At 54.2% G+C, this 14,960-nt stretch overlaps 1 protein-coding gene across 1 annotated transcript in view; it reads left to right on the top strand.

Moving 5' to 3' along the window:
• The window catches only part of LOC123029926 (H-2 class I histocompatibility antigen, Q9 alpha chain-like), a 30,178-nt gene that overhangs the window by 2,827 nt on the left and 12,391 nt on the right, over positions 1-14,960 (top strand). Inside the window, 3 exon segments of the mRNA XM_044443364.1 lie at positions 7,853-8,125; positions 9,641-9,919; positions 11,167-11,508. Coding sequence (XP_044299299.1) covers positions 7,853-8,125; positions 9,641-9,919; positions 11,167-11,508 — 894 coding nt within the window.

The following is a 14,960-nucleotide window of genomic DNA, read 5'->3' as shown; positions in this document are numbered from 1 at the left end:
GGGGGGGGCACCCTTTGGCCCCCTAGTAAGGGACCTTAAGCCAAGGGCTTTCTTAGTGGTGGCCCCACACCTTTTGAATTCCCTCCACGCGGCCTCATCACTGCTGCTTTTAAAAAGCAAGCCAAACCCCCCAGAGACATGTATTCCTGTCTGCATTTGGGGCTTTAATTTTTCCTCGCTGCTGGATGTTATGCACAGTTAATCCTTATTGTCCATGTTTTATAACATCACAGGCCGTTGCACGAGGGCAAGGAGCCCAGAAAAGCAGATTAGACATCTTCTTAAACATATTTTCTTAAACAAAATGGTGACGCTCAGTAACAGGAAGCCAGGCAGCTGAGGAATCCCACCCCCTCCCCGCCGAGCTTCCTTCCCCAAGGCTTGTTTCATCAGCCAGGGTTTGGTCACGCTGTTGTGTGTTATCAAGACGCCTCCAACTTAACAAAACCAAACCTGCTTGTTTCTCAACTCCATGCAGATACGTGGTACCATTAATCTTTGCAATAGGCTTCTCAAAATTTATGCTTAAGTACAGCCATTCTTAATGCACAAGGTATTGGTCACATACTAAATCATGCTTTAATATTACATGCCCATGTGGAAGTACCTGCTACAGATACTGGACCACCTATCCCCTCTTTCTTTCTGCAAGGCCAGGGAAACTACAGCAGAGTTTAGTTTTTATGAAACCTGACTTGTTGATAATATAGCTGTTTGGACATGGATAGGGACTAATTATCCAAAGAGAACCCTCGGAATGAAAACCTTCCAAGATGCCCTGCCCAGGCCAGCCCTGCCCAGCCCTGTCCAAGGCTGCGGCTTCCTCTCCGGCTTCCATCCATCGCCTGTCCGGTCTTCCCGTTCGTCTTCTGCTTTTGCCGTTCCCCATCACGAGTGTCTTCGCCGGAGAATTTGGCTTTCTCATGATGGGCCAAAGCATGACAGCCTCAGCCTCGTCCTTTCTGCTTGTAGGAATCGATTTGACCCCGCGCAATGCACATCATCCTGAAACTCAGCCAGGCTCTCCCCCTTCCTAAGGCCAGCAAAAACGCCCCCCCCCCCCGCCCTTCCTCGTTGCTGTCGCTGCTTCCCCGCCCGCAAAGCGTCCCCTCCGCTCCTCGCAGCGCCGCCCCTTTCCTCTTCCCGGAATCGGCGCCGCGCTCCCCGCTTATCTCCCCCCCGGAATGCACAGGCGCGCGCTGAACCCCGCCCCGGATCTCCCCCCCCGCGGCGAGTCCCCCAGCCAACTCCTCCCTCCCTCCCTCCCTCTTTGGACAAGAGGCCCCCGCAGAGACCCGCAGGTCGTTCTCTATTGGAAGGGGCGGGAGCCCAGGCGGGGGCGTGGTCAGCTTTAGCCCCGCCCTCCCGGGGGTCGTTCGAGGTGCGTCTCCCCCGATCTCTCGGACGCGAGCTGATTTCTTTCCGGGAAAGGGAACGTCCAACAGAGTTGGCAGAGCATTAGAAGCATAAAAACATAAACCGGGTACTTTTTAATCATATGTGGTGGACTTGTGATAAGGCAAAAACAATACTGGGTTAAAATATATAAATGGCTTGAGGGAATGTTACAAAAACCTCTAATATTTAAACCTGAAGTTTTCTTATTAGGCATTGTACCTGATGATGTTGCTAATCAAGCAGTGTAGTTGATTCTACATGTAATTACTGCGGCGAGGATTGCATTTGCCCAACATTGGAGGAGTGAACTACCTACCGACGAACTGATTTTAAAAAAGATCTTGGACTGTGCCGAAATGGACATACTGACTTTGTCTCTGAAGGAGACAGAGAATACAGACTTCTATCAAACTTGGAATTCTTTTTATTAGTGGCTAGAGGAACGGGACTATGCATAGACTTAAAAACGTTTATGGATTACTATAAAAAAAAGTATGGGGGGCTGACCCAGTAGGTATGATGTTTCTGATGATTGATGATTTTTCGTTTCGTTTTGTTAGTAGAAAAATAATAATAAAACTTACTTTTTTAAAAAAAAGCAAAAAAACATGAGCCCCAAAGGATGGAGTGTGGCGGGAATTATGAGATGGGGGGGGGTGGCGACTTTCTCTTTTTCCTTCTTGCTCCACCACCATATTTAGAGGATTCCCCGGGGGAGAGGAATTCCCAGGCTAGCTCATTGGGCGATTTGGACCAACCACTGACTCTCCGCTTAACCTACCTGATGGGGTTGTTGTGAGGATAAATGGAGAGGAGGCAGCCTAGGTCAGCCACCTTGCAAAGGGTTCCTTTACGAACGTAAGACATAAATAAAAAATATAAACGAGATCAGACGTGCCAGAGGTTATGTAAAGCCCTAGATGGCTCTGCACGGGCAGCCTGAAAGGGCAGCGCGCGCTCGCACGAGTTCCCAAACCTTTCGTTCCCCTTTGCAGTCCCCCAGGGGAGTCTCCGCCAGCAACGTCCGTGCTTAGGCACGGTGGCAGCTGTGGGCCAGTCGGTGCTTCTCAGCCAGAGCGCCTTACAGGGTGGTTGTTGCGAGGGTGGGGTGGAGAGGTGACGGCCAGGCACGCTGCCCGGTTCCTTGCAGGAGGAAAACGAGGCTGGGCAGAAGGGAGAGAAACACAGATTCCCAGACCCCTCCTTTCCTCCTCCTCCTCCCAGCCTTTCTGTAGGAGTGGCATTCACATTCGTGATTTGAAATCCTGTGGAAATTGTGACATTCAGGTCAAGTGCGTGCCTTTTCATTGCTCCCCACCGAAAGTGGGGGCCTGCCCAGGCGAATCCACGCTGACAGCCCTGCTGTCACGTCCTACCTGGAGGAAAATTCCTCGGGCGAGGAGGGCCGGGGCAGCGGGCCAGAGCCATGGCCAGGCATGAGAGCACGGCTGGGGAGGCTGCGCTCCATCGGAAGAGCAGCCAGCCCCCTGGGACAGTCGCTGGGGTTGCTCTGGAGCGGGGGGGGGGGGAGGATGATGGGATCTGCATTTGGGTTAAGTGAGACTGCAGGCGGCTTACAGCAGCAACAAGCTGAGCCATCTGGTCTCTAACGGTCTTGTAACGTCTCCATGCTGCCAGGGCACCAGGAGCGGTGCAGTGCCCACAAACGCCCTTGCGAGACTCAAGGCCATGGCGGGGGGGGGTGTCCAAAGTGCCAAGGCAGGTGGGGATGTGCAAAGAAAGGCTGAGAACAAGCTGGTAGATCCAGATGTTGATTAACAAGGAAGGAATGCTGTCCATGGGGTTGCGATGGGTCGGACATGACTTCGCGACTAACAACAACAACAACAAGGAGAAAGCCTCGGAAATGCAAGTAGCTAAATTTACCAGAAGTGGGTCACTAATAAAGGAAGTTGGTGTTTCCAGGATACAGCTTTAGGTCAAAACTGCAACAAAAACACCCTTGGGACTGCAAAAGGCATGGACCTTTTCTTCTGGCTTAGCCAGTGATGCAGATCAGTTGCGCATGTCATGCAACCCTAATGAGGGGCCCGACTCTCCCCCTGATCCCCTAGTTTGCAAACAAAATTTAGGTGGTCTGTCTTTTTGACCACTGCGGTCATACTGCACTTTTGAGATGCAAATGGGACCTCTCCACAAATGTTGCAGAAGTTCTCTGGGTAGTTAACACTCTGGAGGCATCTTGGCTTCCGAGGGAAAACATCACGCAACTGATCCTTGGAAATGTTGGGCAATGACGCTTTCGAGAGGCACCAGATGTAACTGCATGATGCCGAGATCTGACCAAGAGGAATGTACCTTGCAATTAACAATAAAGTACAGTTAGGTAGTAATCTTTAGTCTCAATGTGAAGATAATTTCATCCACTTCCATGGGGTACCATGTTCCTTGTTCTACCGTACTTTGTTGAGAAGTTACAAGGCAGCATGACCATCAGGCACCTCCCTCCTTGTAGGCAAATATACTCGCCTGTGTATAAATCTGCATTGTGGAATATCTTGAACCCTTTAGCCAACCAGCACCTTTGTCACCTGCTTTTTAATTCATCCGATCAAAACATGTAAGAATTAGCACATTTTATCTTGGAGCTGATAATTTCCCAAAATTTGTAGACCAGTGTAATCTTCAGGAAAACGGGGAAACGGTTAGCCAGCTTTGCTGTCTGCGAACAGAGCAGACTTGGCGAGCAGCACAGGAGATTAATTAAGTCATTGTGTTTTTTTGTGGAACAAACCCTCTGACACCCTCCCGGTCTCTCTGCCCAACATACCTCGCAGGGTGGTTGTTGAGGGGATAAGATGGAGAGCAGGAAGAGATGGATGTAAGCCACTTTGAGTTCTTTGAAAGAAAGAAGTAGGCTCTAAATCTAATAAATAAATAAATAAATAAATAAATCACAACACCTTGAAAAGGGGGAGCAGCCTGTGGAATGCTAGGGTCATACACGGAAAATGTTTGCTTCCAGGAGGAAAGGTTGGGGCGAGTCCAGAGAAGCTCCCTGCGTTGGCAGAAGGGGCAGAGCGACCTCCCTCCAGAGGGGTGCAGAAGCGAGTCCTGCAGGCCTCCCAGCATCCAGCCAAATCCCAGCACAGCGCCCACCCCGCAGGCCAGAGGCTCGGTCCCCTCCGTGCCCTGTCGCTGGATCAAGCGCAGAGCGCAGCCGTCCTCCGCCAGGGAGGGAGACGGGCGGGTCCACATTCTGCTCAGAGGGGGGCGGGCGGGAGACTCTCCAGTTGTCGGGGGGGGGGGGGTTCATGGTCCCTTTCATCTCTACTCCCATTCCAACCGTTGATTTCTTTTTCCTAGATGCGCAACTTGGCACTTGTCTCTTTTGAATTTTTATTTATTTATTTATTTATTTATTAATTAAAACATTTCTATGCCGCCCCTTGCCGTAGCCTCGGGGAGGCTCACAACATAATAAAATACAATTCGTCCCTGCAGTTTTCAGCCCCACGCTCCTAAATCGGAAGCGTTCGTATCTTTATGGAGCGGGGGGGGGGCGAGGGGGCAGCTGCACGGGGGAGGATTGTGGGCGACTTCCCACGGACTTTCCAGGAACTTTCTGTTCAAAGTTGCCTCGTTGCGACATATCCGGAGCCCCCATGCATTAAAATGTTTCTATTGCCTTGGCCTCGTTTTTAACAAGCAGGCTGTGAGAGGGGCAGCGACAAAGCCAGACGTCAAAGGATCTGGCTTGTGCTGAGATTTTTCTGGCTCTGGCCAGGAGCAGATCAGCCTCCCCTGCTTTCCCCTTCGTAGGATTTCCGTCCCCCACCGCGTCGGAGGGGGCGTCTCTTCGCGGAAATCCAAGCGCAAGCTCGATTTCTAGTCGGGACTCTGCCGCTGCCTGGCCTGCGGGTTCTGTACCTATTTCCCTCTTGCACAATCGCGGTTCTTATTCCGGATTCTCCAGGCACCACGTTCTCCTGCTCCGCTTTCGCGACTTTGGGACGCTTGGAAGACGCGCGGCAAGGAGAGTCTTCAGGAGGCGCGTCGAGGAGCGGATGGCGCTTCCCCGGCTCTGGGCGGCGGCCGTCCTCCTGCTGGGGGTCCCCGCGCTGCTCCTGCCCTGCGGGGCTCGCGGTGAGTCTCCGCGTGTGCGGCTTTTTCTGCGCCTGCCGCTGCCCGGGAGGGGACGCGGGCGAGGGGCGGCCCGGGTGCTGGTTTCTTAGCCCATCTAGTCATGAGAGCTGGAGCGGCAAAATTAGAGAATTTCATTCATCAAAACAATTATTATTTTCATCTTCATACTTCTCAGTAGCCAGAGCCCTTTGGGCAGTTTAGAGTAAATCATAACAGGTACAATGATTTAAGTAATAATAATAAAATAATAAAAAGTGACTACAGTAAAATTCTGCTATTCTTGCTGTATCCCTTCTTAGGTTATTAATCTTCTGTGATATTTAAGCTTTTGAGATTCTGTCCAAAAGGGATCTTAAGACAACATAGAGCTTAAAATAACTTCATATCAAAAGAATTAAACTGAAAACAGCAAGAACAACTTTTATAACATCAAGAAAGGAGTAAAGCTATTTTTTTAAAACCCCTATCAATGGCAAGCCTAACAAAATGTTCTTCACGATGCATTGAACGTTGCAATTTAACCTCCACAGTGAGGGTCTGTAACTGGGGGCTGCCCTGGTGAAGGCCCCGTCGCCCGTCCACAGCAGCCTAACCTCGTTGGTGGTCAGAGGAGGATCAAGGCCTCCAAGACGGTCCTGCGTTGTGGGCAGACTCAAGGGGACACTGAGAGCTTCCTAGGCACCGAAACTGAGCCAGACACCAGCTGGCCCAGCGCTGCCGATACCAGACTGAAGTCATGCAGTTCAGCTCACATGGACCAGAGAGCCGCCCGGCTGCTGCGTTTGGCTCCAGCTGCAGCTCCTGGACGTGGCGTGGGCACCGGGCCAGACGCGCTTCCTCCAGGAAAGCAGCCACTGAGCCGGGCAAAGACCCTCCTGGCTTCAGTCCCTGCCTGACCCCGCAGGGGAAGCGCCTGGTGCCTGATGCCAGTGCAGCTGTGCAGCAATTAATCGAGAATAAATGCTGCGAATATGCTCTGCTTTGGATGCGGCCCAGGCCACCCCATGAGCAAACTCCTGCCCGGCCACCTGCACTATGAAGGGGCCTCCCGAGAGCGGCCGAGAGGGTTCTCCCCGTGGCTGATCCACTCTGAGGCACTTGGGCTGATTCTCCGGGAAATGGAAGGAGAAGCTCCTGGCCCTCTGTCTGCTCGGTGCCTTTTCCAGTGGCCCTCCTGCTTTTTGGCAGCAGGGAGGAGGAAGTACTGAGGAATTCCTGGTGCCAATGGGAAACTTCACCTGACTGGCCACCGTGATTTGGAAATGTTCATTTTTTTGCTGCTCATCTTCTGTACAAAATACTGCTCGAAACATGGATGAATACACTGGGGTTTAAACTCCCTCTCCCCATGTGTACTTGAGGCATAAATCATGGCAGTAGTTTTCAGACAAGCTCACCACAAACAGTGTGCATTTGAGTACAGATGCAACTACAGTATACGTACACCAGAAGGGGGGCTAGTGGTGTGGTCTAGTGGTTATAGCACCGGGACTCAGGCAATTTGAACAGTCTTCACTCAACTATGACTACTTTCCCACCAATCAGGGACTGTTGATTTGTCCTACCTTACAGGGTTGTTGTGGGGATAAAATGGCGAGGAGCAAGAAGGCAATGGACGCCCCTTGGGTTCCTTGCAAGCAAAGAGGTAGCAGGAGACACCCCACTGCCTCCCCTCCCTCTGCCTGGAGCGTCTTCTAGGCTGGGCAAGCCCCACTGGCACCCCACACTGGCCTGTGGGGTGTGGGGTGGCTTGAGAAGCACCCTTCCTGCTGGGTTTGGGCATCACACCGAGCGGCCTCTGGGGAGGCGGAGGAGGCAAACTGGGCTGGCAGGCAGCCGGGCCCTGAGGCAGCGTGGCTCAGTGGCCACCCTGCGGTTTGTGAAAGGGGTCAGCCCCCTGACCCACATGGGCTGGTTCACACGATCGCACCCAGGGGAAGCAGCCCCCGCTGCGCGGACCGGCCCTCTTTGCCCAGCCACTTCTGCTAGTGCGGCTCCTCTTGTCCTCTGGGTGGCCTGGCCTGCTTGGGGGAGGGGCAGTAGCCCAGCTGCACCCCACAGCCTGGTATGTGGTGGCCCCCCAGAGACCTCGCTGGCCAAGGACACGTGACGTGGCTAGTGAACTGCAGGCCCGCGAGGGAATCGGGCCGTTTGCCAGGCACACGTGGTCTGGACAAGACACTGCGGCCGGCTCAGTGCGCCACGGTTGCGCGAACTGTTCTGCAGCTCGCTTCTGGGGCTCCCCACAGGACTCCTCTAGGGTGGCCGCATCCCCAGTGGGCTGCCGTGTTCAGGGGTGTCCTCAGCTGCAGCCCCCTAACTCTGCCTCCCCCCTTGCCCTCTGCAGCCGCCTCCTCCCACTCGCTGGGCTTTTTCTACCTGGGGGTGTCGGAGCCCGGCCAGGGGCTGCCCCAGTTCATCGCTGTGGGGTACATGGACGACCAGCTCTTCGCTCAGTACGACAGCAGCACCAGGAAGTATCAGCCCAGAGTCCCCTGGATGGGGAGGGTGGACCAGTTCGATCCCCAGTACTGGGAGCTGTACGCTCAGACCACAAAGGGCAATGAGCTGCATTCAGAGGGAACATGGTGACTGGGGAAGTACCACAACCAGAGCGGGGGTGAGTGGTGCACGGGGGGGGGGGGGCAGATCGCCCTCCCATGTTTGTCATTTCCAGGGGCTGGGGGAGGGGAGGGGAAACTGGGAGGAAGGGGAGATCAAGCCGGTCAGTCCGAGAGGAGACCAACCCGGACTACTCTTTAGAAGGCCAGATCCTGAAGATGAAGCTCAAATACTTCGGCCACCTAATGAGAAGGAGGGACTCCCTGGAGAAGAGCCTAATGCTGGGAACAATTGAGGGCAAAAGAAGGAGGGGACCGCAGAGGATGGGGTGGCTGGACAGAGTCACTGGGGCAGTGGGTGTGAGCTTGGGTGGATTCCGGGGGATGGTGGAGGACAGGAAGGCCTAGGGGGGTGTTGTACCATGGGGTCGCGATGGGTCAGACATGACTTTGCAACTAACAACAACAACAAAGCCCCATTTAACAGAGCAGGACTTAATATTTTGTTTTTAAATAAGCATGCAGTTGATTTCATTTTCCATTACTAAAAAACAAATACCTAAACTTAATTTACAAATTGCACATGAATGGCACTGGGGTTTGCATAAACATGCATGTCCTGATGCTGTATAAAGCTACGACTGAGCTTTATATTTATGAGTATGGCTACGAATGCACACACGCACACATGTGCAGAGGAGGACACACATGCACCTGTGGCTCCCCCCCCCCCCCCCCGTATATCCCGAGGGTGCGGGGAGAGGGAGACAAGCCCTTCCTAGCCCTACCTGCATGCCCCAACAGAAGGCACTGCCCCAGGCACAAGAGAAACACGCTCCGCCTCTTGGCCAGGGACCCGTGCAAAGAATGTGGCCTGCCATGCAGAACACAGGTCCTGCACCTCTGTCCTACACCCAGGAGCGGAAAGGGCAGGTGCTCTCGCCTTGGGGGTGCTGAGTGAGAGCCCCTCCTCCATTTGAAAGTGGGGGAAGGCCTCGTGGGCTTGCTTTTCCCACGCTGGGCCTGCAGGAGCCCCAAAAGGGAAGAGGAGGGCAGCCACCAACCCTGTTCCCCAATCACTGCCCCCAAAGAGACACACGGCTCTCCCCCAACGCCAGGATGGCTTCCTCTTCCTGGGGGTGTGAAGGCCAGAGCAATTTCCCAGCCACCAGTCCTGCCCCCCTGAGGCAGAAATGTCTGCCTGATCCCCCTTGTGGGGCGTGACAGGTGGCTGTGGGGGCATGATGAAAGTCACGGGGGCAGAGTCCGTGGGGGCTTGGAGGAGGAGGAGGAGGAAGGGCCATCTGGGTCAAGGAGGGGGAAGGAAACCAGGAAAGGCCCTTTGGGTGCCTCAGGATATTCCGATCAATCGCAGCAAATTGCTCGGAGGGCAGCAGGAGGCATGTGGGGCGGGTGCAGCCCAATTTCCAATGTGGGGTCTCACATCCTCACCCAGGCACAGTCTCCACCTCCCCTGTGGGGTAAACAAGTATAATAATTTTTACATCCCGCCTGTTCCCAGAGCTTCAGCTGCGGCCCGCCGGACTCCCCGCCTGACTCGCCTCCTCTTCCAGGGCTCCACACCCTGCAGTGGATGTACGGCTGTGAGCTGAGTGGGGATGGGAGCAAAGGAGGGGCTTTCCAGGATGGCTATGACGGGAGGGACTTCCTCAGCTTTGACAAGGAGACCCTCACCTGGACGGCGGTCGATGTCAGAGCCCAGCTAACCAAGTGGAACTGGGAGGCCAAACCCAACTTTGCTTGGAAAATCAAGGCCTACCTGGAGGAGGAATGCATTGAGCGGCTGCAGAGATACCTGGGCTACGGGAAGGAGTTCCTGCTGCTGAGGAGAGGTGTGCGTGGGGAATACGGGTGTCTTGGGGACAGATCCCCTCCCATCCCGTCCCGTCTCCTTCCCTGGTTCATCACTGGGCAGAAGAGAAGGAAGATGGCAGGAGCGTACCACTTCAGCCTGCACTTGAGGCGGGGGGGTTGCTCCAGTTTTGAATGCCTCCCATCAGATTTTTCCCTCTCCATCTGGCCCAGAAGCTGAAAAGGAGAGCACGAAAGCTGGGAGGGCTGGGAGTTCCCCCCTCTTAGTGCCTCCTTGCTTGTGGGGCTCCCCCTCACCCACGTGTCCAGAAGTGCAGAGACCGCTCCTTCCCTCCAGGGCCCCTCCATCCACCCCCCACCCCCCGGCCGGTGGGGCCTTTGCAAGAGGTCTGGCATGGGGCAGGGCCTGGGTGTGTGTGGGGAGCCCCTCCCTGAACCCATCAAATTTTGCCTGCCTGATTTCTCAACGAAAACATCCCCCTTCCCCAAGACTATGCAGTGCGCATGGGGATTGGGCCCTTTCCTGGTCCCTTCCTCAAAGGGAGAGAGGAAGTTTCTGCAAGTGTGTAATCCTTGCCAGTTTGTTAAAAAGTTTAACACTCCTGCTGAGTGTATCTGAGTCTGTGCAGAATTTCTTCACCTTTCAGAAGGGAAAACTGGAAAATTTGCTAAACAAAGAATGCTTTGGAAAAACTAACTCTATAAAACATACAGAAATAGCTGAGAACAGCTATTTTTCTGGCTCTGAAATGCTGGACTGGCTCGTTGGCAATCCTTAGATCGCTTCTCCTCCGGGGACTTCTGGCCCAAGCAAGGTAGAGCAGCCATGCTAAAAGGACTTTTAAGCAGCATGAAACCACAAAGCACATCAAAGCACCAAGAGCTGCAGTTCCAGCCTCTCCCTCTGGGGGAGCCAGCGCACTGCTCCTGCCATTCAATCGAGGGGGTGGCGGGGCGAATTCGGCCCTGGATCCTCCCAGAAGCCCAAAGCAGAATGGCTCCAGGCAGGGATTCCTCCTCAAGTCCCCGTTTGAGCATGTTCAAAACGTTTAAAAACAGAAAATATTTGGGTGCCTGGGAACTCCTTTCTTTAGAAGTTTTGTTTTCAGGGCATGCTGAAGGTGTGGGGCAGCCCCTCTCGGGAGACCATTGAGAAGGACTGGAAGGCCCCATGGAACCCTGACCTGCTATTCAGATACGCCCCATCCTGCCCATCGCTGGAGAGATTCTGCTAGTGGTGATAACACCCAGTTTGCCCATTTTCCAGAGCCCCCCGAAGTGAAGGTGACTCGCCAAAAGTCATCCACAGAGGACGTGGAAACCCTTGTCTGCCAGGCCCACGGTTTCTACCCCAAGGAGATCGAAGCCACCTGGACAAAAGATGGGCAGCGCTGGGAACACGAGACCTTCCGTAGTCGTGTGGCCCCCAATCCGGATGGGACTTACTACATCTCGCTCTACACTGACGTAGAGCCCGAGGAGCGGGGCCGCTACCGGTGCCGTGTAGACCATGCCGGCCTGTCGCAGCCTCTGGCCTTGGCCTGGGAGGGGCCTGTGGGCGAGAGACAGCTGGGGAGGGGAGAAGGCACAGATTGGGGTCTGGATTCTGGTAAGTTGAGCTTCCCCTAGGAAATGGTGGAATCCAAAGAAGAGGCCCGCGTGTGGTTTGGGGTGCAAAGCAAGGGAAGTTATGGGGAGGGAGGTGTGATTCCTGGCAGGAGAGCTGGAAGATTGGCCCTTGGAAGGAGCAGCTTCCTCTCTGGTTGAGCTCACGGCAGGAACGTGGGTGTTTCAGCCCCGGGAGGCCCAGAGTTAGAACCAGTGCAGATGGCCCTGTGATGCTTTTCTTCGTGAGAGTCACACAGGGCTGAATAGACAGTAGAGTCTGGAAGGGATGATACATGCCTTTCACGGGCCCCCACTTGTGCTGCTGCCCCCACAGAGCCGAAACGTGGTGTTGTTTTGGCCAAAAGATAGTCAGTTTGCCACCAAAAAGAGGCAGCAAAGTGCTCCAGGAACTCTAACTGGCCCTTTCCCCCTTGTTCCCATTTTAGGGAATGTGGGGCTCATAGTGGCGGCTGTCATAGGAGCTGTCCTGGCGGTGCTTATAATCAGTTTCTGCATCTTTATCTTCATCAGTAAGTAAACTGTTCATGCCTTTGCTGGGCTGCATGTTCACGTGTGTCACTCTGTTGGTGGCCCTCACTAAGAAACGGTGGATCGTGGCCCCTCCATGCTAGAGGCAGCCCCAAAACGCACCTGTCTGGAAGTAGCTTCAGGAGTGGGAACAGGGAAAGATCTGAAGGAAGGCCGTGGGTCGCTTCCACGCTGCCCCCTGCACGAGGACTGCCTGCCTGTGTCCAGCCATATTGGAGAGGGAACCCCCAGGACAGCAGCGGCACCCCAAAGACCAGCAGCCACCACAGTGCGCCTTGAATAGATTCCCTATTTTCTCACCTGGGGTCCTGCCTGATAGTGAACCTGTGAAGTCTGGAACAGAAGACCCAAATCCCAGGGGCTGGAAGGCTCCGAAGTGTTTTCGGGTTTGGCCTCTCTTTTCCACTGCCAGGATTTTCACCAGGATCCTCAATATATTTAACTCTAGTGAGGTCTTGGGGATTCTTCTGAAATTTAACAGCCTGCATATCTTTTTTACTATTAATTTAAGGGGCCCTTTCCTTTCCCCCATGAGCTCTGGCTGGCCCCAGATTCTGGGGGAAACTCTTCCGTACTTCCAGGCAGTCCAGTGCATGACATTGGAAGCCATCTGCGTATTTGTTTGGAAGAAATAGATTTCCAGGGTCCTCTATGTGGATCCTGTCTCAAATTACTCCTGGCAGTAGTCAGAAGAAGACTTAGGAAGAACATGGCTGGGGCTTTCTATGTTCGAAAAGGAAAAGGCAGGGTTCATTGGAAAAGGCAGGTTTCCTCCCGGGGTCCCTCCAGCTCTCATTTTCTAATTCTGTCTCTGCAGAGAAACGACGAACCAACAACTCCCAAAAGCAACCCTCACGTGAGTATCACCTCTCTCTCTGAAGAAATGACCATTAATACTAGCTGACAGATGATGTAGATGGAAAAAACGCAGTTGCCGGCTGTGTATTTCCAGGTACTCGGGCTGCTTCCACGCTCGGCCTCCCTCAGAAGCCCTGTGCTCTCGCCCATTGTCCATTTCAACCCTCCCACATTTTTCCGGTGCTGCTGCCATTAGCACAGTGATACCTCGGCTCACGAATGCCTCAGTTCACCACCAAACCGACTTTGTTGTATGTTGAACAGAGATGCTTGCAAACTTTTGACGACCTCCCTCGTGGTGGCCTCATTCAGAGCTTCTCATGGCAGAGGGCAGCCAGGCTTTCCTCTGACTTCAGTGGGAATACGCTTGATTGGAAGATCAGTGGAATGGGAGGATGTTGTAGGAATGTATGCAGAGGTGGGGGTCTGGAATGGCTGCATCGTGGGACCAGGGAGATTTGTTGCAGTTAATTTCGACAAGGTGGCATTTGCCCAGTGGGAGATGTTAAGGACGGGCTGATGGAGCCCCAGAGTAAGTGGGGCACAAAGGTGTTGTACATACAGCAACGGCTCCGTAAAAGGACCAGCAGCATCCAGAAAAATCTGGCCTGTCCACCTCTCCTGATTGGTGGGAAGGCTGGCTGTGCCATGAGGACTAGCAGCCATGGAGACCTCCTCCTCCAGCCCCCTTAAAACCTGTCCAAATCAATGGCCGTTGCCACTTCCCATGGAGGGGGATTCCATGGCTCAGCCAAGCTCTCTGTGAAGGAGTCCTTCCCTCGGCCCGTCCTGCATCTCCCAGAAATCGGCTTCGCGGGGGGACCCCTCTGGTTCTCATATTCTGGGAGGCAATTCCCCTGCCGAGGCTGTTCTGGGCTCCCATGCGCCCCGGGACACGGGACAAAGAGAGAATCTCCCAGGCTGCTGTTTGCGGTGAATTGAGCTGCAGAGGTGTATGGCTGAAGCGTGTGTCCTGATTAGAAGCGACAAGGAGAGAAGCTGTGTGTGTGAAGTGGGGCCAGGGGAAGAAAGGACTTTGTGAGATGCAACATCCCACTGCAAAACTGTGATACCAATTCTCCGTCTTTGCTCCTTTTGCAGCACGCAGTGAGTCTTCGGAGAGCTCCGAAAACAGTAAGGGTGCGTATGATGTGGGGAAAGGGGCTTGGAGGTCCACCCCGAAGGCAGGAGATCTTCCAACAGGGAATGTGCCCAGAGATTGAAGGGCTTCCTCTTGCCCATGGCCCCACGTGGGGCCTTTCCAGAACCCGCGGCCTCTGGGGCGAGTGTGGCTTTCCCCCTCCATTTGCTCAACCCATCTGTGGTTCATCCGGCATGACGGGGATCTTCTTCCTCTGTCACTCTGAAGGACGAGGGTTGCCCAAGCTGCACACGAGAGCCATATTTGGAGTACAGGGTGGAATTTTTCCCTGCACAAGAGGCTGTCTTCTCACATGCATGCAGCTTGGTTCACCTGCTTGACCCCTCTGATGCAGGCATCTTCTGGGAGTGCTCCTCTCTCTTGCTAGCACACAATTTGCCTGATACTTAGGGCGGATAGCCTCATCCATGCGGCTGGGCTAGAAGGCCTTTGGTCCCCTCCAGCCTGTGATTTTAATCCCTCCCCCAGTGGAGAGACCCATCGCAATGACTTAACCGCCACCCCTCTCTTGCTTTTCCTGCAGCACTGCTGGACAAGGCGTAAGAGCCCGGCCCAGTTTGCTCTACGCGAAGACCTCCTGCTGGCCCTGGTTTCTTACGGGGCCTTGTCCTGCCGGTTGCCCAGCGACTCTGTCTCCACCTCTGGCCTGGGACTGGGAAGGTGCTGTGCCTGTTGAACCTGGACCAGCGCCGGACTGCGTGTATTGATCTGAACTGTGCCAAGTGTGTGCAGTGGAAGTGAGAGCGTTGACACTGGACCGGGATATTCGGTTCTGTCGGACTCCTTCCGGCCACCCCCTCCCTGTGGAGCACCTTCCCAAAGGAGGTTGGCTTGGCCGCTTCTCAACTTCAGGCAGGAGCAAAGCTTTGTGGGAGGCATTTCAC

This window comes from Varanus komodoensis, unplaced genomic scaffold, assembly GCF_004798865.1.
Source record: "Varanus komodoensis strain SLA01 unplaced genomic scaffold, ASM479886v1 scaffold414, whole genome shotgun sequence".
Lineage (NCBI taxonomy): Eukaryota > Metazoa > Chordata > Lepidosauria > Squamata > Varanidae > Varanus > Varanus komodoensis.
This window is presented reverse-complemented; position numbering and strand designations above follow the sequence as displayed.